This window comes from Pantherophis guttatus, chromosome 2, assembly GCF_059756535.1.
Source record: "Pantherophis guttatus breed Tessera chromosome 2, ASM5975653v1, whole genome shotgun sequence".
In the NCBI taxonomy this organism is placed as follows: domain Eukaryota; kingdom Metazoa; phylum Chordata; class Lepidosauria; order Squamata; family Colubridae; genus Pantherophis; species Pantherophis guttatus.
The window spans coordinates 284,750,225-284,773,609 of NC_142064.1; the positions used below are offsets into that span (position 1 = coordinate 284,750,225).

The 23,385-nt window shown below is 39.7% G+C and overlaps 1 protein-coding gene across 1 annotated transcript in view; it reads right to left on the bottom strand.

Annotated features, from left to right (window-relative positions):
- The window catches only part of LOC132709455 (vomeronasal type-2 receptor 26-like), a 31,295-nt gene that overhangs the window by 4,240 nt on the left and 3,670 nt on the right, over nt 1-23,385 (bottom strand). The window contains exons 5-7 of the mRNA XM_087885365.1: nt 22,369-22,569; nt 21,326-21,376; nt 232-444 (exon numbers count right to left, since the gene is read on the bottom strand). Coding sequence (XP_087741491.1) covers nt 232-444; nt 21,326-21,376; nt 22,369-22,569 — 465 coding nt within the window. The remainder of the gene's footprint in view (nt 1-231; nt 445-21,325; nt 21,377-22,368; nt 22,570-23,385) is intronic.

Genomic DNA, 23,385 nt, shown 5'->3' on the forward strand with positions numbered 1-23,385 from the left:
CATGTTGGACAATGCAGAATCAGCTGAAAACAATAATCCATATTTTAACATGCAAAGGACACTTTGATCAATAGTACTGATGCCTTGTAAGCAGTCTAAGAAAACTGATACATCTACTCCTCACAGTTAATTCCCAATGAAGGTCAACCACCTTGGTGATTTAGCTTAGCCAAATTGAAAAGGGTGCTCAGGCTTTTGAAGGTAGAGAATGGACACCAATATTTCTCCCACCTTATTGAGTGACTTTAGCAATAACAGAGTATCTTTATTGACTGTAAATCTCTGCTTTTCAAAACTCCCCAGTTTCTCATCGAAGGGATCCAACAAGGGAAGAAGCACCCAGCTGATGATGTCCAGATCTGCTGTAACATCTCCATTTTGGTCCACATACAATTTCCAATGGGAAATATTGCAAAACTCATTCTTCTCCATAAAGGGATGGAACTAAAACAGGAACATCCAAGAATTTCAAAAGAAGAAAATTTAGTTTCTTATCCCAGGTGGTCTTTTCACATTCGAAACTTTCATCTACAGTTGCCTAACTTGCAAATATTGTGAGTTGGGAAAACAAGTGTTAGCCACTGTCTTCAAAAGTGAAAAAAGCTCAGATAAATTGGTCAATCATGTATTGATAAAAATATGTATGGACAAAATATACTGTATTTTTCGGAGTATAAGACACCTACCTTTTTTGGGGAGGAAAACGAGAAAAAAACCTGTCTCTGCCTCCCAGCAATTTGGCTCCTTGCAGCAAATGTGGTGTGTGGCAATAGGCTATGGCAATCCCTGCAGCCTTAAATAACTGATAGTCGGGAGGCTGATCCAACCAATAATCAGCTGCTTGTGCTAATCAGGCTGTGCTGATGCTGAAACGGGCTGTTTGCTGCAAGGAGCCAAATTGCTGGGAGGCAGAGGCAAAAGGTGGGGTCCGGTGGGTGGGCGGGACTACATTCCTTGTATACATTGAACAAAGAAACAAACAATGAGATTATTCATAAATGCCTTGGAGGAAACAAGAAAGCATGGAGTTCTCAAGAAAAAAGTTGCCAGGCTAATCTTCTCCCATGTAAACCAGATAGGAAACTAATGAGCTAATTCTACATTATTGTAAGGTACATTAAGGGACTCTTACAAGTCTTATGAGAGTCCAAAAAGGTGTTTTTCCAAGAGGCAACTGGACTTTCTGGTGCATTTTTTTTTAAAAAAAAGATGTTTCACTTTTCATCCAAGAAGCTTCTTCAGCTCTGAGTGGATGGTAGGGAATGGAAGGATTTATACCCCTTGCAGATAGCTAGTCATTTGCATTCCTTTAGCAAGTTGTTGAGGCCCCCTGCAGTTTTATTTATGCCATCTGGGTCACCTGAGTATTGCAAATGGGTGTAGAGCCTTCTTGGAACTGCTGAAAGGATTGTATTGTAGACTGTAGAATGATGTTGTATCCCACCCCCTCTGTTGAGAGAGGGCTGTTCAATTTTGACATAGTTGACCTCTTTGACCCCTCTTTCAAAGCAGTGGTCCTCTCTGTCCAAAATGTGGACTTTGCTGTCTTCAAAAGAGTGGCCTTTGTCTTTTAAATGCAGATGGGTCTAGTCCTCACGGATTTGTTCTCCTATGTTGTGCCATTTGTTTATGAAGTGGAAAGAATACAAGGTACTTACTATATGACTTCATGGCGTCCTTCAAATGGATGAATATAAAATTCTACAACGCTACTCATAATACTCTACCAATACCGATTTATTTAAAAACATCCACATTGTTTTAAAATTAGTCATTTTAACATAAATATATGTGTCATAGTGCCCACTCTTTGGAAATTGATTGACTGATTGATTGATTGATTTGATCTGTTTGCTACCCATCTCTCCTTGAGGTGACTCTAGGCATCATACAATATTAAAGCCAATAATACTATAAATAATGTTTCTAATCACAGTAAAAAAAATTACAGTTAAAAGGATGGGGAGGAAAGGAGCAGGATGTGGCACCACAGGAGCCTGAGTGGCGTAGGAGGCTAATGCCTCCTACTAAGGCAGCATTTAACATCCAGCTGCCTGCAATTTACTGCGAGTTCAATTCTCACCAGGCTCAAGGTCGACTCAGCCTTCCATCCTTTCTAAGGTGGATAAAATGAGGACCTGATTTGTGGGGGCAATAAGCTGTCCTTGTATAAAATATACAAAAGTATGAAGGCTATTGCTTAACACATTGTAAGCCTCCCTGAGTCTCCGGAGAAGGGCGGCATATAAAAATAAATAATAAATAAATAAATAAATAAATAAATAAATAAATAAATAAATAAATAATAAACAAACAAACAAACAAACAAACAAACAAACAAATAAATATAACGTGCTCTGGGGGATATGGGATCTTCTTTTAATCCATCAACCACCTCCATTATGACACAGCCCTGTGAGGGCTGCAAGCTATCTGGAGGAACCAAGTTCCCTGGCTCTTAGAGAAGGTCAGAAAGGAGGATGCAGATCTCACCTCAGGGGGAAGATGTTCCAAAGAGCAGGAGCCATGGCAGAAATTGCTCTTTCCCTGAACCCCACCAGCCAGAATTCCAAGGCTGCCAGGACCCACAGGATGACTCTTCTGCTGCCAGAGTGCTCTGGGACAATCCCATTGGGGTGAGATTGAGGTGAAATCTACTTACCCTCCCTACTGGTTCGGAAGTGCACACACCTCCATCATCATGTGCGATTTTGGACACTGCTCATGCAAACCAGAGCCAGTGCAGTTTGTCACACTAGGGACACCCAGAGCTGCCTGCCCTGCTGCCCTCTGGACCAGCAGTAGCTTCCGAATGCTCTTCAAGGGTAGCCCCATGTAGAGTGCATTGCAATATTCCCAGCAGAAGATGACTAGGGCTTGAGTGACTGAGCATAGGGCCTCTTCATCCAGGAAAGGATGCAACTGGCACACAAGACATAGTTCTGCAAAATCTGTCATAGATGTGACTGCCACCTACTCTTTGAACAGGAGTCGAGAGCTCAGAAGAATCCCAACGTTATGGACAGGTCTTCCAAAGGTAGTGCAACCCCATCCAGAATTAAAGATGTTAAATTTCCAGTTCTGAAGAACCATGCAGCTAAAGACACTTGATCTTGCCAGGATTCAGTCAAAGATTCTTGTTCTCCATCTCCAGAACTTTATTTCCTGAATTATTAGATTGGCGTTTTGTGGTACAAGGAGGTTGAGAAGGTTCTTCTCCATCTCCTTTGGCATTGTCAGATGTAAATGCCTTATTCTCTAATGTGTAAATAATGTATATATGGGATATCAGGGGTTAACTTATTCTTTGTTTCTTAATGTATTCATAATTCACCACTCCCACTCTTGGCTCCACCCTTTGTATATATAAGGAGCCACCTTCGCCATTTTTCCTTGCTTCTATCTGTGAATATTCAGTGAATATAGAATGCCTACTATAATTAAAGAGAAATATATTTGAACCTCTAACTCTCATTATTATTATTGAGTCTGATCCTAAAAATATTGCAACAAACTGGTAGCAGAGGATGGTTAATTGACTCAATAAATAACTAAAAATGTCTAAGAAAGATAGGCCCAACACCAGGGCCTACAGCAAAGAAATAGAAACTGAACAAGAAATAATCAACGAATCCACAAACGCGATTTCGAGAGAATCCGAAGAATACACCACTGAAGAAGAAGAACTAATAAATGAAAATGATGACCAGGAGGAAATCGAAATAGAAAATAACGAACTCAGGTCAGAGATACTGAAGCTTTTAAAAAGCCAGAAGAATGATGAAAGCCTCATCGCGAACCTCCAAGAAATGCTGAAGAACAGCGGAGCAGCGAGAGAGAAAAACATCGCTAAAGAGAAACCCAAAGACCAAAAAACTGTGAGTGATATGACTACAGAGAAAGTCGTTATGAAAAAGAAAAGATGTGATCCCGCGCGAAATTTTGAATGGCAGCCATCTTGGTTTCAACAAGCCCCCAAAGTGAGCGAAGCAGAGCCAATCAAAATGCTCAGTTCAAAATTTCTGGCGCGAAAAACGTTATCAGACAACGAAAGTGAAAAGGAGGATTCAAACTCTTCGGAAGAGCCAGAATCAGAAAATGAAAACGACTTAACGAAATCCCAAGTAAAGTCAGCAATGAAGACGCTTTTTGCTGCATTCGGGCCAAAATTAAAAATTTCCAAAGCGCCAACGAAGAAGCAAGCGAACAAGCCGATACCTCAAGACCTGCACGCTCCCATCCTGACTTCGAGAACGACGACGCCCGAGCCCAGAGAGCCATGTCGATTCCGCCCTACACCGCAGACCGAAGCAAGTGCCAACGCACCCAAAAGAAAGAGAAGAACAGTCACCGCCATCAGAACTCCTAAGACCGAGCCAGAGACCGACTCGTCTGAAGAGGAACGGAGCGAGCGAGCTGCAATGGAGAGAACCTTCCACGACGACGTCAAAGAAGAAATGAACAACGCGCATGTGCGAAACTACGTAGACGGTCCGGAAAGACTTGAACTGGCCAGAGAACCGCGCAGACTCGTTGCGAGCATTCCCATGCCGTTTTGCAATTTCCTACACTTGCGAGACCACGGACTGCCTCAGGTTGTAAGTAATGGACAAAATAATGTGGGTAACTTACCCAGTGACTTCCCAAAACTTAGGGTTGATGGCATTAATTTACAAGAATGGTATCAACAGCTCCAGGTTGTCTTTATGAAAGAAAATTTACTATTTTTTATCACTAGTCCCCCAAGAAGACCTTGGACTTTAAAAATAGATTGTTTACACCATAAGGCATTTTTCTTAATAATATCTAGCGTGTCTCCTGCAATGTATCATAGCATCAAACCAAATCTAACTGTTTCAGAAATAATTCAATGCATGTTTAATTTGTTTCACAGCGATAGTGTAGCTACCACCACAAGGATGTCTAAGGACTTCTTTTCTTCCAGAGTAAAACCAGGGGTTTCCATAAGTGAGCATTTAATATCTTTAAACAAAATAAGAGCTGAGCTGCATTTGAGGGGGGAAGTGATTTCAGATCAAACAATGAAAAGTGTTATTATCAACTCACTTGATTCATCATGGGATAGTTTTATGTCACACTTAGACACCATCAATCTAGGATATTTGTCAATAGAAAGTCTGTCTAACAAATTGATAGCAGAAGACAATTCAAGAAAAAATCGTTATAGCAATCACACAGAACACAAACCTTTTAGGAAGGTAGCTTTCCAAGAAAAATATAATGAAACTTTTAAATGCCACAATTGTGGGTCCAGAGAACACAATAGAAGAGATTGCCCCAAAATTTCAAAGGAAAGACATAGGTCAGAATATAGGAATAAATACAATTATAGACAGTCTTCCACAGATAGACATAAATATAGAAGCCCACCAAATTACAGAGAAAGTAGAGGGGGCAGAGAAAATTCAAAAGAGAGAAAATCTGGTTCACTGAATGGACTAAATAAACAAGATAGCACCAAAACGCAACCAAATGAGAACAATAATTGGCTTATTGATTCTGGAGCAACTAATCACACCACTAATAACAAAAATATATTGTCTTCATTTACAGAAGATAAGTTTGTAATAAAGGTAGCTAATCAAGAAAAAGTTCAAGTATTAGGCAGAGGGAATGTGACCTTACCTGGTCTAGGAAAAATAGAGGGGGTATTATTAATACCAGAAATACCTCATAACATACTAAGTGTCATAAAATTAAGCAGAGATTCTGACATCAATATAGTTTTCTCAAAGGGAAAGGCAACTTTAGAGAAGAATAAAACAAATGTAGGCACTGTGATGATTAAAGGAGGCCTACCCTATCTGATAACAAAAGAAAGATGGTTACATAACATTGATTCAAATATGGAAGATTGCATTGAGGCAGATGATGAAAATATTAGTAACAGTGACAATGATGAATGTAAAATATCTCATGATCACACAGATACACACAATGAGAAGAAACCAAAAATAGGTAAACCAATTCATGACGAGTGTGCTCATATCTTACATAGGAAGTTAGGACATGCAAGTTTTCCTGTAGTACAAAAAATGACTGAACACGCAGAAGGTGTCAAAATAAAAAATTGTGAAAATTATTTGGAATGCTCAGTATGTAAATCTACTAAATTAAAAACTAGTCCCAGGCCAAAAAAATCCACCAGATCAACTAACAAAATTTTTGACTTAGTACACATGGACTTAGTTGGTCCATTAACTCCATCAATCACTTATAGAAAACGTTACTTCCTAACAATAGTAGACGATTACAGTCGCTATGGTTTTGTTTACACATTAAAACACAAGGATGAAACCTTTCAAAAATTTAAGGAATTTTACAAACGCATAGAAACACAACATAATATCAGAATAAAACAAATTATGACAGATAGGGGATGTGAATTCATGTCTAAGGAATTCTCCCAATGGTTAAAGGATAGAGGAATGCTACATTACACGTCTAGTCCATTTTCTGCGTTCCAAAACGGGATTGCAGAGAGAAAGAATTCCACATTACAAACCATGATTAGATGCACATTAGAGGATGCTGGTTTAGGCAAACAATTTTGGTCAGAAGCCCTACATTATTCAAATTACACTCAAAATAGAACCTGGTCCAGTATTGTGAATAAGACACCATATGAGGTGATGTATAATAGGAAACCAAAATTAGCACACATGCACATATTTGGGGTCACTGCAGACGTACACATACCCAAACAATTGAGGAGAAAGGGAGAAAACGTATCCAGAAGATTAAGATTTATGGGATATGAAACTGGCACCAAAGGGTACAGATTCATTGATAATAATAATAAATTTATAGTTTCCAGAACAGCTGTGTTCCATGAACAGGCCAACTGGTCTAAATTACATCTTAATGAAATATTTCCGAATAAATGCAAGAATACCAAATCTCGTGAAGAAGGGACGATAGAAAATCAAAATATTAACAAAAGTAAAAGCAAAACCAAAACATGGACAAATAGTCAACACAAAATAAAGACAGACACATTAACAAAAAAGGAAGCAAGATATTTGCATGACTATCATAGCAAACCAGAAAGAGCTATTAGGAATAACAGAAATCAAATACCAAATAAATACAAAGATTACATAATGCATATGGATGGTGAACAAATAACACCTAATACATATGAGGAAGTATTAAAACTACCTCGTGAAGAAAAAGAAAAATGGGAACTAGCTATGAAAAAAGAGATGGAGAGTTTGCAAGGATTAAATGTATTCACACCTGCGATTGCACCCAAAGATAAAACAATTATTGGTACCAGGTGGATTTATAAAATTAAGAATCTAGAAGGAGGCAATACCTTATACAAAGCTAGATTGGTTGCACAAGGTTATGCACAAAAATATCCGGAGGACTATACTGACACATACTCTCCCACAGTGAGAACAGAGAGTGTTAAAACAGCTCTAGTAGTAGCATCCACACTCAATCTTGATGTATTTCAATATGACATACAGACTGCGTACCTACACGCAAAACTAGATAAGGAAATATACGTAAGAGCACCTCACAGTCAATACACTAATAAAAATGAAATTTGGCTATTGAACAAGAGTTTATACGGATTAAAGCAATCTGGCAAAAGATGGTACGATTGCTTGGTAAAAGTACTTAAAACCATGGATTTCAACGCTACCACTGCTGATAACTGTTTCTTTGTCAAAAAGAGTGATGATCACGTTGAGTTTGTATTGATTTATGTAGATGATATTTTATATATAGGAAAACACAGAGAGAGAAGAGAAATTTTTGTAAACAAGTTAAATGAACATTTCTCGTTGAAATCTCTAGGTAAAGTAAACAAATACCTTGGTGTACAAATTAACAAAACTAGAAGGGGTTTCAAACTTACTCAAAAAGATAAGATTATTGAACTTCTAAACAAATGCAATTTAAACAATGCCAAACCCTGTGACACTCCTATGCAAACTGATTTCCTTAGAAATAATGATGAATCTTCCCCTGAATTCAAGGATAATACATTTTATAGATCAGTCATAGGTTCACTTCTTTATATATCTAATTGGACCAGGCCAGATATTGCATTACCACTCAATTTATTATCAAGGCACGTTAGTAAACCAACAATGTATCACTGGGAAGCTGTCAAAAGAATTTTAAGATATCTGAAAAGTACATTAGACTTTTGCCTAGTATTAGAGCCTAGTGATAATAAAGAACCAAGACTTACATGTTACGCAGATGCGGATTGGGCTGGAGATGCATCATGCAGAAAAAGTACTTCTGGTTATATTTTTATGTTAAATGACTGTCCAGTTTACTGGTACACTGGTAAACAAGAACTGGTAGCCACTTCAACCACAGAAGCGGAATATGTTTGTTTATCCAAAGCTGCAAATAACCTTGTATGGTTTAATGATTTAATTTCAGATGTTTGGAAAAAACCTGCTTTGCCTTTTGTTATGCATGAAGACAATAAAGCAGCCATTGAAATATCTAGATCCGATGCTATTGGACAAAGATCCAGGCATATAGATATAAAATTTAAGCATGTGAGACAATTGTCCCAAGATGGATTTATCAAAGCAGTGCATTGTGATACCTCTGAACAATTAGCTGACATATTGACGAAGCCTTTACCTTCTAAACAGCACAAATACTTAACTTCTAAATTGTATGTCTTATATTGTCCTGAATCTGAATGTAATTGGTGTTGTATAGCGAACCGGCATTTAGAGGGGGATTTGTCAGATGTAAATGCCTTATTCTCTAATGTGTAAATAATGTATATATGGGATATCAGGGGTTAACTTATTCTTTGTTTCTTAATGTATTCATAATTCACCACTCCCACTCTTGGCTCCACCCTTTGTATATATAAGGAGCCACCTTCGCCATTTTTCCTTGCTTCTATCTGTGAATATTCAGTGAATATAGAATGCCTACTATAATTAAAGAGAAATATATTTGAACCTCTAACTCTCATTATTATTATTGAGTCTGATCCTAAAAATATTGCAACAGGCATTTCATGGATTCTGGTAGGGACTACATACCTGCCACGGCTGCAGCCTTGGAGACCCCAAACTCTCTTCGCCCTGCTTTCTTCTCCTTCTCGATCTGGAGGAATACGCAGCATTCAAGGTGTAGGCCAGAGTCTTAATAACACTGTGTATATGACAGTGAACAGAAATAAATTGACTCCTCCACTCCGTCTCAGACTGCAGGAGTGTTTTCTGGGTGCATCTTTTCCGGCTTTTGACAGAAAACATGCGCTTTGCAAAAGAACAATGAAAACACAGATCGTCAAATTTCACTAAGTGTTTGTCTCCAAAAACATCGTCTTCATAGGCATCTGGCCTTGTTTTTTGCTGAAAAGCAAAGCTCCAAATATTATGGACGTATTTGTAAAGGCTCTCCCGTCCCGATACCAAATACGCAATAGTTTCCACAATCCAGACTTTCCCTCCAATAGGTCCTGGCACATCTTCAAATGTTAAGTGTAAAGTAAGAATTCTGTCCCAAACGCTAGCATAACCTATATAGTTTACAAAGACATTGACTTGTCTCCACTTAGAGATGGCATCCCTGAGGGGTGCTGTCTGTCCAGTTGCTGTGAATCGTTGGGATATAACAACACAAATTCCATTCCTGACAAGCACAGGAATAAAAGTCCTCATGAAATTCTCTCCTTCCTCTGTGTCCGACGTAAAGAGCCCAATCATGGTCCATCTGAAATGGTGGAGCGCTTGAACAATTGCTGGATATGCGATCTCTTTTTTGGGGAAGATCCGGTGGAAAAAAGGGAATAGACTTTTATCATGCAGAGCCTCTGAAACAATGGCATCACTGATCTGAAAAAGCAATGAAAATGCTATGCTATATTTGGGGTCAGATTAAGTCCAAAACACTAGATTTTAATAAATCCAACTTATTACTCATGAACATCTTAGAAAAGCTTATTGTGGCGGCACAATATGTACTTCAGGACCCTTCATTAGCCCTTGTATGTCATTAATGTCTAGACTGAATGAAAATGGAGTAAGTACGCATCCTTGTCTTATCCCTTAGTAAGTATTTATCTTTGTTGTCTTGTCTTTATTGAGTCCAGACTGCACTTTCAAACATGTGTTTGTAAAAACGGCTTTAAGCAGAGCAAATGCTTCTCTTGTCTGTTCCCAATGAATCCATAAGTCATATAGGTTTTTCAGATGTAGGTAAAATACTCATTTGGATTCTTTTCAGAAATCACAGAATTGTTCACCATGGACAATATTATTTTGATTAAGAGTTTCTACAAACTCCACCTCAAAGCGTTACCTTCCTTTTTTACTGAAGACTTTTTTGATTGAACAAGGAGTCCCTCCTCATCTTCACAAGGACACAGTGGAAGCCCCCAAACAATGGGGATAGTGTCATAAGAGGATATAACTGCTTTCTCCCCCCCTTCCACACAGACTATCCCAATCCACAGCCACGATGCCTATAAAGGCCATGGTGAAAAGCAACTCTTGAATTTGAGAGACAAAATAAAGGTAACCGTTGCCTCTGTCCGGTCCTAGGGACTGGTGATCATCTCTATTTCCTAGCAGAGGGAGCCAGAGCTGTCTCAAAATTTTTCCATGGTCATGTGATCAGTATGACTATAAGCCGAGAAACATAGAACACTGTTACCTTCTCACTGATATGGTACCTATGTATCTACTTGTGTTTGCATGTTTTGAACTGCTAGGTTGGTAGGAGCTGAGGCTAGGATGGAAGCTCACCCTGTCACATGGTGCTTGGGTCTCCAACTTCCAATCTTCCAATTGACAAGTATCAACCCAGCATCTTATTCACTAGGTCCCTGCACCCCTTCTAGACAAAATATGGTTGGATTTATGGCTCATACACTGCAACTCCGCTCACTTTGCCAGAAAGAGAAACACACACACACACAAACCTGTGGGACTTTGTAGGCGGCTACTAATGTTGACATCTGGATGGAGATGTCCATCTTTGCTCCATCAACAAGAGCCAAAAGGTTTTCCTTCCTTCCACAGCTGTAGTTGGGAACGTTGGCTTCTCCAGTAGAGAGCATGTCCAACAAGGCTTCTGAAGTGCCAAGAGCATCGACATAGTTGTCATGGATGTTATAGCCTAGTGTGAGATTGTGCAGAAGCTGGGGATTCTGGTTGATCATTTGAATGGCGAAAATCATGATTCGCAGTTTAAAATGATTTACTGTACTGTAAGAAATGTTCATGTTATCATTATCAACAGAAACAATTAATTAAATGTAACCCTATTTGTCTCCACAAGCCTACTGAATTTTAAGGCAATATAGATCCAAAACCAAAGGCAAATAATAGCCACCCATGATCATATAAATTTTATGAGCATTGAGAAGATTGGATGGAGATAGTCTTCCACCATAGTTAAGAGTCACAAATACACCATTAATTTGTAACAGTCCTAATTTTCCTTTGCCCAGTAGCCTGCGCTTAAAATCATTCAATCATTAAAGTACAACCAACATAAAATGAAGAGATTGTTTCCTTAAAGGTAAAGGTAAAGGTTCCCCTCGCACATATGTGCTGGTCGTTCCTGACTCTAGGGGGCAATGCTCATCTCCATTTCAAAGCCGAAGAGCCAGTGGTGTCTGAAGATGTCTCCGTGGTCATGTGGCCGGCATGACTAAATGCCAAAGGCACATGGAATGATGTTACCTTCCCACCAAAGGTGGTCCCTATTTTTCTACTTGCATTTTTTTTTATAGAAACTTTATTGAGGTTTTTTACAAACAAAACAGAAATAAAAAGAAATAGAAAAAAAAGAGGAACAAAACATTCAGACAAAGACATAAAACATAAATATAATAACATTTTCAGTTACTATCAGATGTACAGTGTTTTCACTATTTACATAAATAATACTTGGTGATATTTCAGCTCACTTTTAATCAATATTTTGCACACCTTTAGGTCTTCCTTTCATTTTATCATGCAACCACTTATACCACCTTTCCCACACCAAATAATAAACTATCTTCTCATCATTTAATTCATAGGTTAATTTAGTCATTTCTGCGCACTCGAGTATTTTCTTAATTGTAAGCTCTTCTGGTGGTTGAGTTTTCTCTTTCCAGTACTGTGCATATGCCAATCTGGCGGCTGTAATTATATGGATCATTAAATGTATCATTTCCTTTCTATATGGCTTCTTTATTATTCCCAGGAGGAAAATCTCTGGTGTTAATTCAATATTGAATTTCTACTTGCATTTTTTATGTGCTTTCAAACTTAGGTTGGCAGAAGCTGGGACAAGTAACGGGAGCTCACCCCGTTATGCAGAACTAGGGATTCGAACCCCTGAACTGCCGACCTTTTGATCGATAAGCTCAGCGTCTTAGCCACTGTTTCTTTAGTGACCTAGAAAAGCAACTGTAGAAAGTCTAGAGAAGGAAGGACTGGAGGGGAATATGATAGCAGTCTTCCAGTATTTGAGAGGAGGGGGTCACATTTATTGCCACAAAGAGGAGGGGGTCAATTTATTTTCCAAAGCACCACAAGGCAAGACAGGAATCAATTGATGGAAACTAATCAAGGACAGAAGCAACCTGAAGTTAAGGAGAAACACTGAAGACAATTAACCAGTGTAATAGCTTGCCTTCAGATGTTGTGGGTGCTTCACCATTGGAGGTTTTTAAGAAGAGACTGGACAGTCACTTGTCTGAAATATTATAGGCTCTTCTGCTTGAGCAGAGGGCTGAACGAGGAGACCTCCAAGGTCACTTCCAGCTCTCTTCTTATTGATCTATACCTCTATGGATCAGAAATTGGATATCAACCAGTAGTTATTTAAATATGGAAATGGGCTGGACAGAGGCATCTATAACCCTTTCAACTATTACTTTTAACCAACCTCAGAATTTTAGTGATTGGAAGGGAAAGGATAAATAATCCGGACTCGTTTCAGGTTTTATTTGCCTCATATTGGGATTTGAGTTTATTCCACAAAAGAGGAAAGCCATAGAAATCAAAACAATTCAAGACATTAGACAGCTCCTGCAACATAAGAATAAATGAAATAAAAAGAAAATGACATTGTTGGAACTGCAAGTGGAACGAATGCGACTCTGTCACATTGAATAACTTACGAATGAGACTGACTCGTAGGAGCCATGTTGAAAGGCAACATTTCAAGCGATATTCTTGTCATAGAAGTGACTATACCAAGGAGATGGTCTCCTGGCATGTAATAGTTCCATGGTTTTTTCTCATCCTGGATCTCAAAATTCAATGGGCATTTCATTCTAAGCTTCCCAGAGACTCCCTGAGACACCAACACCATCAGAAGCATGAAATCCATAATTTATAGAGCCAAACGCTTTGTTTCTAAAGAAAACCAGAAAGAAGAATTAGAAGAATTCAAAACATTTCCACTTTCCTGATTCAGATAGGCAAACCAATCTTCGCCTGGAAAGGAGAGAAGGGCACAGTCTGAAGCACAATCTGTGCTTGTGCCAAAACTTGTGCCATACAGTGTGATCTGAAGCATTTATCCTTTTCTGATACAAGATCATTTCACGTTGCTTCAGTCTGATGTTTACATCAATGACAGTCAGTACAGTAGTAGCAGATGAAGTCTGAAAATCCAGGACGGTGATAATTACAGTGAGAAACAACTTCTCCTCTGGGGATCTTGAAGTTCTTCCAAGACTCCATGTGGAAAGGGTCAGCTGGAGAATAGCATTTAAGCAAAAAGTTACAAATACATCCCTGGGGTTGTTGTGGTCCTTCCTGTCAGGACATGTCCAGAAGGTGATGATGGAGGAAAATAGTTCGTGACCCAAGGAATTGACTTCGGCTGTCCTTCCTCAGGGTGCTTTGTCTCCAGAGGCTGCTGAGGAAGTTCACCCAGTTACAAAGTTCGATGAAACTCTACATTGATGACACAACTCTAGACCTTCCTGTCTTTTAATACAAAGGAGGCTATATGTATCCTTGGACCCTTCTTAATGTTAAGAGTAGGGTTTTCCTGTGACCATAGGGATGCTGCAACAGTGATAAGTGTGAAAAATGGCCGTGTCACTTTTTTTCAGTGCTGTTGTACCTTCAAACGGTCACTAAATGAACTGTTGTAAGTTGAGGACAACCTGCACAGTTGGGTTTATAAGTGATCTGTCCCTGTCTCCACACACACACAAACACAGCCAGCCGAGGGTTAAGAAAGCACTTGGCACACACACAGGTCGTTATCTCAAACTTGGCAACAATATAAGCACTGTCTGCCAAGAGCTTTACTTCAACAGATAACATAAAATTACATACGCATTGTAAATAGTCCAGCAAAACAATATCCCTTCGGCAGCTTCAGGTGTTGTTCAAGTGACTAGCCAGAGTTAGTTTTTGTTCGTCACAGAGTTTTACCAGCCACCACCCTCTCTTATATAGTTTCTGGGGTGTGGTCCAGTGACTCAGTTATAATCCCTAGCATGCCTCCTTAACTGCTGCAACCGTTTATCATGCCTTCGTTAGCGTGCATCCAGGAACGACGGCTCTCCTTCCTCACTCTCATCAGAGACACCTGGCTCCTGGCTAATCTCCTCTTCCTCGGCCAGCACCTGGGGCAGTGCCAGAGGGGAGGGGCCTGGAGAGGGATGCCTGGCTGACTCCTCTCCCTCATGTTCGGAGCCTTCTTCCTCCGATGAGATAGGCTCGGAGGACGGAGCCACAACAATAAGATTCAGCTCTTATATCCTGGCTAAATAAAGTAGAGCTCTAGTTTTCCTGTAGAGATTTTTTTTTCCCCTGGTCTGATATATCTGTTGTAGGAGTGCAGTTCCTCCCATGGTTAGGAGGCTGGGTTGGAGATTAGCAAGCCTCCAACGTTCAAGTCTAGAGTGCTGCTGCATGGCAGGGTGAGCTCCCTTCATTCACTCTAGCTCCTTGTCGAGGACATGAAAGGAGGCCTCACAGGTGTTCCACAGGCAATGGTGATGACACCAGCTAATACTTTTAACTAAGAAGCATCTTAAAAGATGCTTCCAACATGAATGGGGCAGGGGGAATATCTGTTTCGTCAACATCAATTTTGACACATATTTCTCCTTGCAATATTAATGATGTCTTTTGCCTTCTGTCCCAAGAAATACCTAGTCCGGAACTGGTTATTTGCCTGCTCAGAGCCAATGAAACAGGGTCCTTCATATTCTGCAAGGATGCATTATTTGCAATGAAAATACAATGACTGAGGCAGGCAAGCTTAACAAAAAAAAAGAGGGGGCAGGTAGTGGTCGCATGACCCTACAAGGATGCCACTCATGGAAAACTTTCACAACATTTATTTATTTATAAATTATTTATTTATTTATAAATAAAACTGCCTGTTAAATATAGCCTCAGATCCTGCCTCTTGTTGTGGTCCGCCAACAGCCTGCAGAGCTGGCAGCCGAGTCTGTGGAGGAATATGGGCCAGTCCTGGAGTCTGGGGAGGAACATGGGCCAGTCCTGGAGTCTGGGGAAGGCCCGGACAAGGCTCTACATTGGAATGCAGAGATGGGGCCAGGGCCATCTGGGAGTGATGCACGGACTCCGGAGCCCCCAGAGTCAAATAGCAGAGAGGTAGAGGAACAGGAGGGGCCTGTTCCTAGTGCACGCATGCACAGTTCTGCCGGAAGGCAAGAGCAGCTAAAGCAAAAGGAACTACTCAGGAGTAAGGCCAAGAGATGACTGGCCCCTCCCATAAGGCTTAAAATGATTCTTGATGAATGTATCTTTTATTTTATGTACACTGAGAGCATATTCACCAAGACAAATTCCTTGTGTGTCCAACGACATTTGGCCAATAAAAATTCTATTCTATTCTATTCTATTCTATTCTATTCTATTCTATTCTATTCTATTCTATTCTATTCTATTCTATTCTAAAGAGAAACAAAGGACTTGGGCCTTTTTGCAGGAAAGCAACTCTGTTTCCAGTCGATATCTCTCCTTTGTTTCTGAACTTTGTGGGGCTTTGCCAAGCAAGGTCTTTGGCAGGGTGTCAAAGAAGATAAAGGTTGGTGATTATCCCGAAGGACTTCTTCCAAAGGATTTGTTTTGCAACTAATTGGGCCCAGTGATGGGTTGCCCCTGGTTCAGACCAGTTCTATAGAACTAGCAGTGAAACTGGCAGGAGGCTTCGCCCACTGACCCCGACATCATCAGGAAGTTTCCGCACATGTGCAGAAGCATGCCCACAGCCCTGTTGCGAACCGGTAGTAAATGTAAGTAGAACCCACCCCTGATTGGGACTCAGCTGGGAATGAATGTAATTCTCAGCTGTTACAATAAAATAGGTTTATTTGGGACTAATTGTGTCTTGTAATGACTCAGTAAGCTTCCGTCACAACACCTCTGAGTTACATTTCTTCAGGTGTTCAGCTTTTCCTTAGAGTGAAAAGAGGCAATAGAGTTCATCAAGGCTGGTGGCAGGAAGAGGGCTAAGATTTAACAACCAGTTCAATAGCCATCCAGAGACTGGATCGCATTGATGTTCTCCTGGGACAGAGCCTCCAGTTCTTCTGTCTCCCTGCAACGTCTCCGGACTTTCACAGAAAAGGTATCCTTGGGGTATGAACATGTAAAGGATGTTTCTGCTATGTTTTGGATGAAATAGTAAAACTCCACAGGCAAAAGAGACTTTGCCATTTGGTTTCCCTTAATAAGAAAGGAAAAAATGCTGTGGATGAATTGAAAGGGAAAAGTCAAACCCATAAAATAGATGGTGAGGTCCCAACAAATTGTTGTAATCATCACCTTTCCTATAACAGGTTGCTCAAAGGATTTAAATACTAATCGTAGAATGCTAACACCCTCAGTGATCATATCTTTATCTGCAGCGTAAAGAAAAACGTTCACTTGTCTCCAACTGCGATACGGATTCCGATCTATGAACTTCTTACGGTAGGAAGTGGAAAAGGTTTCTGCTCTAACCGGACAAACGTCATTCCTGATCAGCATGGAAGTCATTGTCCTCATGAAATTCTGCCCATTGTCAGTGTCTGGTGCCATCAGACCAACCAAGGTCCACCGAAAATGTAAGAGGAGCTTGACCATCCCTGGATACTGGAATCCTTCAGCAGGAAGCATTGGGTGGAAGAGAGGAAACCTAATTTTATCTACTCAGCATCTGGGCCGCAAAATTGTAACTGACCTGAAAAGGAATGAAAAGATGGTAGAACAGAACGAAATGGAATGGAAATGGAATGGAACAGAACAGAACAACAGAGTTGGAAGGGACCTGGAGGTGTTCTAGTACAACTCCCTGCTTAGGCATGAAACTCTATACCACTAGATTTTCTAGACATACCCAGTTCCAGCAACCATTCCTCATATGTTTTAGCCTCCAGTCCACTTCTCCAAACTGTTTTAGAGTCACATCGTGGCGACCAAAACTGGATGCAGTATTCCAAGTGTGACCTTCCCAAGTATTTTAAACTTTACACACAAAATTAAATGCATATTCTTCTTGTAACAAAACTCTTCTCTTAATTTACAACTGAGGATCTTTGATTGAATGTCGCATGACAGAAAACTGTCTCCCAAACAAAGACACACCTGTGGGATTTTATAGGTTCTCAACATGTATTGCAGGCTAATTCTGCTGACTGCCAGGAGTCCAATTCTCATCGGCACTCAACCTTCCATCCTCCCAAGGTCAGTAAAATGAGGATCCTGATTGTTGCAGGTAATATGCTGCCTTCTGATTGTTGGAGGCAACATGCTTAGAAAGTGCTATAACATACTATGAAGTGGTATATAAGTCAAAATGCTACTGCTATTTGCCAGAAATATTATTTGACAAGTTTGGGGATTATGCCACCCCGAATCCACTTTTCAGTGTTATATATTTGACATCAAATGTTCTTTTCTATTGAGATTTGACCTTAGCAGAATGATGTAGCACTTGGGGATAAAGATACAGCCCAGCAGGCCAGCACTGGAGGCTAAAATGGAAAAAACCTGCACAGCCACCATGTATTTCCCCTTCGTGCTCAAGTAGGTGGGCACAAAAGTAATCCAGACGCTGCAGAAGACCAGCATGCTGAAGGTGATCAGCTTGGCTTCATTGAAGGCCCCAGGGAGATTCCTGGCCAGAAAAGCCATCAGGAAGCAGAAGGTGGCCAGTAGGCCCATGTAGCCAAGGACTCCATAAAACATGGTGACAGAGCCTTCATTGCATTGCAGGATGATCTCTCCAGGCTGGGAGCGCAGGTCGGAATCAGGGAATGGTGGAGAAGTGCCCAAATAGATGCTGCAGATGACAACTTGGAGGCCAGTGCAAGAAAAGACAATGAAATTGGCCAGACTCTTTCCCAGCCATCTCCGCCATTTATTTCCTGGTTTTGTGGCCAAGAAGGCTAACACCACCGTGATTGTTTTGGCCAAGACCGCAGAGACAGCAAGCGAGAAAACAATGCTGAAGGCTGCTTGTCGGAGAAGGCAGGTAGCTGTCGTTGGCTGGCCAATGAACAGGAAGGACATCAGGAAGGAAAGCAGAAGGGAAACTAGGAGGATGTAGGAGAGATCCCGATTGTTGGCTTTGACAATTGGTGTTTCCTGGAATTTAATTAAGATTCTCAAGATAAAGCTTGTTATTAAAGAAAGGAACAAAGCAAGGGAAGCCAGGATGATTCCTAGATTTTCTTGATAGGATAGGAAGGTTTCAATCTTGGAGACACAATTATTTTTCTGGATGTTTGGATACTGATCTTCTGGACATTTGCTGCATTTTTCTGCATCTGAAAAAGAGGGCTAATAAATTTCCCTATACAGCTTTACTTCAATTAGTTAAATGCAATACTTTTGGTGAAAATGGTGATGGTAGCATGAACAATTTTGTGTAGAGGAAGTCAGTATATAGTACAAATGGGGACCCAAAGACCCAAAGAGTTGGGTACTCCCCTTCAGGGTTCAAGTAGTCACAGCAATGTCATTGTTTAATGTTGCTTTAATTTGGATTGGAGTTAGGGAATTTCCTTGGGCAAATATGATGGAAAAAAAAACTGCTAGTGTTTTTTGCTTCTTCCTTTCACACCAGTTAAAAGGGGAGGGAGGGAGGGAGGGAGGGAGGGAGGGAAACAGATGGGAATGAAAAGGAGGGAGCAAGGGAATGAGAAGATAAGGGAAGGAAGAAAGGAAGGAAGGAAGGAAGGAAGGAAGGAAGGAAGGAAGGAAGGAAGGAAGGAAGGAAGGAAGGAAGAAAAGAAAACAGATGGGAATGAAAAAGAGGAAGGGAGAGAGGGAATGAGGAGATAAGGGGAGGGAGGGAGGGAGGGAGGGAGGAAGGGAGGGAGGAAGGAAGGAAGGAAGGAAGGAAAACAAATGGGAATGAAAAGGAGGAAGAGAGAGAGAGGGAATGAGGAGATAGGGGAAGGGTGGGATGGAGGGAGGAAGGAAGGAAGGAAAGGAGCCATTTTGGAGAGTGGGATAATCTGAATTTTGTGAACATAGCAAGAAAGATGTGAGATATGAGCAGGTTGAGCCTGAGGGTGGGGTCAAATTCATCATCAGTTTGGAGACTCTGTGCCCCTGTAAGAGATCTAAATTCAACCTTCCTTGAAGTCCATTGACTCTTATCTACCGCCAATTAATTTGCTTTGACTCTTAGTAGTTCAGGTAGTGTGTGTGTGGGTAGCATAAAATAAAACTTGTAGAACTTTTGAACTCTCCCCTAGTTCCAGATTTCTTATACATGACAGAAAAGTTGAACATGGAAATTGCTTGTCTTGTGGCTCCTCAGGATATTTGAAAGCATAAACTTTGGCTGCCCATAGAAGTGGTATCCATTGTTAAAAGGAGTAATTAAGGCGATAGAAGGAAGGGTAATATGATACATATCCATAGTAATAAGTGAAATATATTAATATTAATATTTGTGATTGTAATATGAAATAAAGGAAATATGTTATATATCTATAGAATTAAATTAATTGTATTAAGATTAGTATTGTAAAATTGAATTTTGATACAAATTGTGAAATATAAAAAGAAGGCTAGAAGGGTTAATATGATTTTATGATGTATTTAGAAGGGGTTAAGACATGGAAATTTAAATGAAATTGAAATTGAATAAGATATTAATAGAAATTAAGAAAAAGAAGATAATTAAGAGATTAAGAGAATGTTTTGATTTGAAAAAAGTGGTGTGAAAAATAAATTTGAAGAAATACATTATTTTTGGTAAAATGGTTAAGTGATTAATAGGGAAATAAGAAATGATAAATTGGTCCATCTTAGAAAACAATTGGCTTAAACTATGAGTAGGGAAAAAACCTACAATTGGCATTAAAAGACAAATCTGAAATATTAAGCTACAACAAAAAAAAATAGAAATTAAGGATGGAAAAAACTATGTTTAAATTAAAGGGTTTCAACAGAAAAAAGAACATAAGAGAAAACAAAAAGATGATCATTTGTAAATGTGATGATTTTGAGAAATGTAGGTGATAAATGGATAAATAAAATCATGAAATGAAATAAGACTTAGGGTGGAGGGTAATATTGATGATGTATTAAATACTAAGTAGAGATGGAAAATAAAAAAGTAGAAAACAAAAAGGAATATTATGGCAGAAATTGAAATATATAAATTATATTTGGGGAAAAAACTTAAAAAGAGGATGGGAATTTAAAATATTATACTTATGATATAAGCGGTATAAATTTTGACTTGGTCAATACTCTATTCAGAAAAGATGTACTGTTTGTTTTTAAAAATAAAAAAAATATTTTAAAAAAAGGAAAAAAAGAAGTGGTATCCATTGACATGGATAGTTGTAGAACAGGGGTGTCAAACTCGCGTCATTACATCATCACGTGACATAGCAGGACTTTTCCACCCCCCTAAATTGGGGGTGGGCATGGTCAGTGCATGATTCATCCAGTCCACGGGCCGCGAGTTTGAATCCCCTGTTGTAGGGAGACCCAATCAAAGTAATTATACCGTATCTTGGACATTCTGCCTCTTCAGCTAAAAGAGATGTATAAAACATGAAGGGTGTATGTTGAAGATGAAAAGAAAGAGATGCCATTCTTCTCATAATGCTAAACCCTCCTTGTTCCAGTATCTTTTCAAGTCCTGTCCCCCAGTTTAATTTCCAAAGTCATTTCTTATCGTTCACTATGAAACTTATTATACATATTATAAAGAAGTGGATGTTTTAAAAGCCAAGCTTTTGTTGATGTTCTCCGAACTCTGCCCCTTTCTCTTCGTGTCACAGACCTGCCTTGGTGGAGATGGTTCCTTCTGCACAAGGATGACAGTCATAGCAGCAGATGGGCTTCTCCTCTTGAGTTACCTTCACGAATCCAGGAACACAGCTTTCCACACATCGGGAAGGAGGCAAGGGCTGGGCAGAGAGAGGAGGGAAATCCAGAAAATGAATTTCTTTCCAGAAAATAAGCAAAAGGAGAAAGGAATTGGTGATTCCTGCATTGAATATCGCATTCAGTTTTGGTTGCCACGATGTAAAAAAGATGTGGAGACTCTAGAAAGAGTGCAGAGAAGAGCAACAAAGATGATTAGGGGATTGGAGGCTAAAACATATGAAGAACAGTTGCAGGAACTGGGTACATCTAGTTTAATGAAAAGAAGGAGTAGGGATGACATGATAGCAGTGTTCCAATATCTCAGGGGCTCCCACAAAGAAGAGGGAGTCAAGCTATTCTTTAAAGCACCTGAGGGTAGAAGAAGAAGCAATGGGTGGAAACTAATCAAGGAGAGAAGCAAATTAGAACTAAGTAGAAATTTTCTGACAGTTAGAACAATTCATCAGTGGAACAACTTGCCTCCAGAAGTTGTGAATGTTCCAACACTGGAAGTTTTTAAGAAGATGTTAGATAACCATTTGTCTGAAGTGGTGCAGGGTTTCCTGCCTAAGCAGGGGGTTGGACTAGAAGACATCCAAGGTCCCTTCCAACTCTGTAATTATATTATATTTCTAGAGGAAGGTTCAGCTTGGCTTAAATTTGAAGGCAATAAAATCTTGAATCTTATTAAGTTGAACAGGCTACCTGAAGCTTTCCTGTTCTAACTTTTCACACATGATGATTTCTAGATTTGAACATTTTGTCTTAAATACTGAATAGAAGGTTTCTTCTAAGAAAAAGCATAGAAATCATTTCTCCCTGTGGCTCAAAACTTCCTCCCTTTTCACAAGTCTAATATACTCTTTATTGGAATAGTTGAGGGTGCATTTCTCACGGACATCTAACTAATGAATGTCTTGCCTTCCTGGGAGACTTTCCTTCTTAGATGACATTCAGAGGCATTTCTTGCCCCAGGGGTGTCATCTTCTAGGTAAGAACAACAAGAAAAGTGAAATCAAGATTTAACCCCCACCTTCTTCAACCTTTCCATCTCTGCTGTAGCATTCTGGTGGATCATAAACGTGAAATCCAAGGATCCTTGTTTTTCTAGACTCCCAAAGATAACTCTCCTAAAGGATTTGTTAACCATAGCCTCCCACTTCACAATATCCAGGTTTGCTGAGAGGTCTCCTTTCTCCTCCAAAAACATTCCATTTATGGAATTATTGTAATACTGAAAGTTTTGAAGAAAGAAATTGAGCTGGAATAGAAGAAAAACTGGCTATGTTTAGACAGGACATTCTAAATTCAATTCTAACCTTAACCTACTAACTCTTGGAGGTCTTCTATTCCAACCCTCTGCTCAGGCATGAAACCGTAAACCATTTCAGACCAATGGTTGTCCAATATCTTCTTAAAAACTTCCAGTGTTGGAGCATTCACAACTTCTGACAACATTCACAACAACATTCAAGTTGTTCCACTGATTAATTGTTCTCGCTGTCAGGAAATTTCTTCTTAGCTCTAGGCTGTTTCTCTCCTTGATTAGTTTCCATCCATTGCTTCTTGTCCAGCCTTCAGATGTTTTGGAGAATAGCCTGTTCTTTGTGGCAGCCCCTTATATATTGGAACACTGCTATCATGTCACCCATAGTCCTTCTTTTCATTAAACTACACATACCTAATTCCAGTAAACATTCTTTATTTTTAGCCTCCAACCCCCTAATCATCTTTCTTGCTCTTTTCTGTACTCTTTCTAGAATCTCAATATCTTTCCTGTCCTTCTATAAGGTCTTGCCTCTCCAACCTTCCCAAGAAAGCAGGACTCTTGAAACTACATTTGTTCCAAAAGGAGCTTTTATTGAAATGTTTGTGATAACAAGAGCTCTAGGCAAGAACTGAAGCTTTTCACTTAAAACCAGCTATTTCAAGCAATGCTAACCAAACCCCTCCCACGTTACATCATTGCAGGGAAACAGAAACTTCATATTGAGATTAACACAGTAATGCAAGAAACAAAACAAAAAAAGAAGAAACTTCATATAGAGAT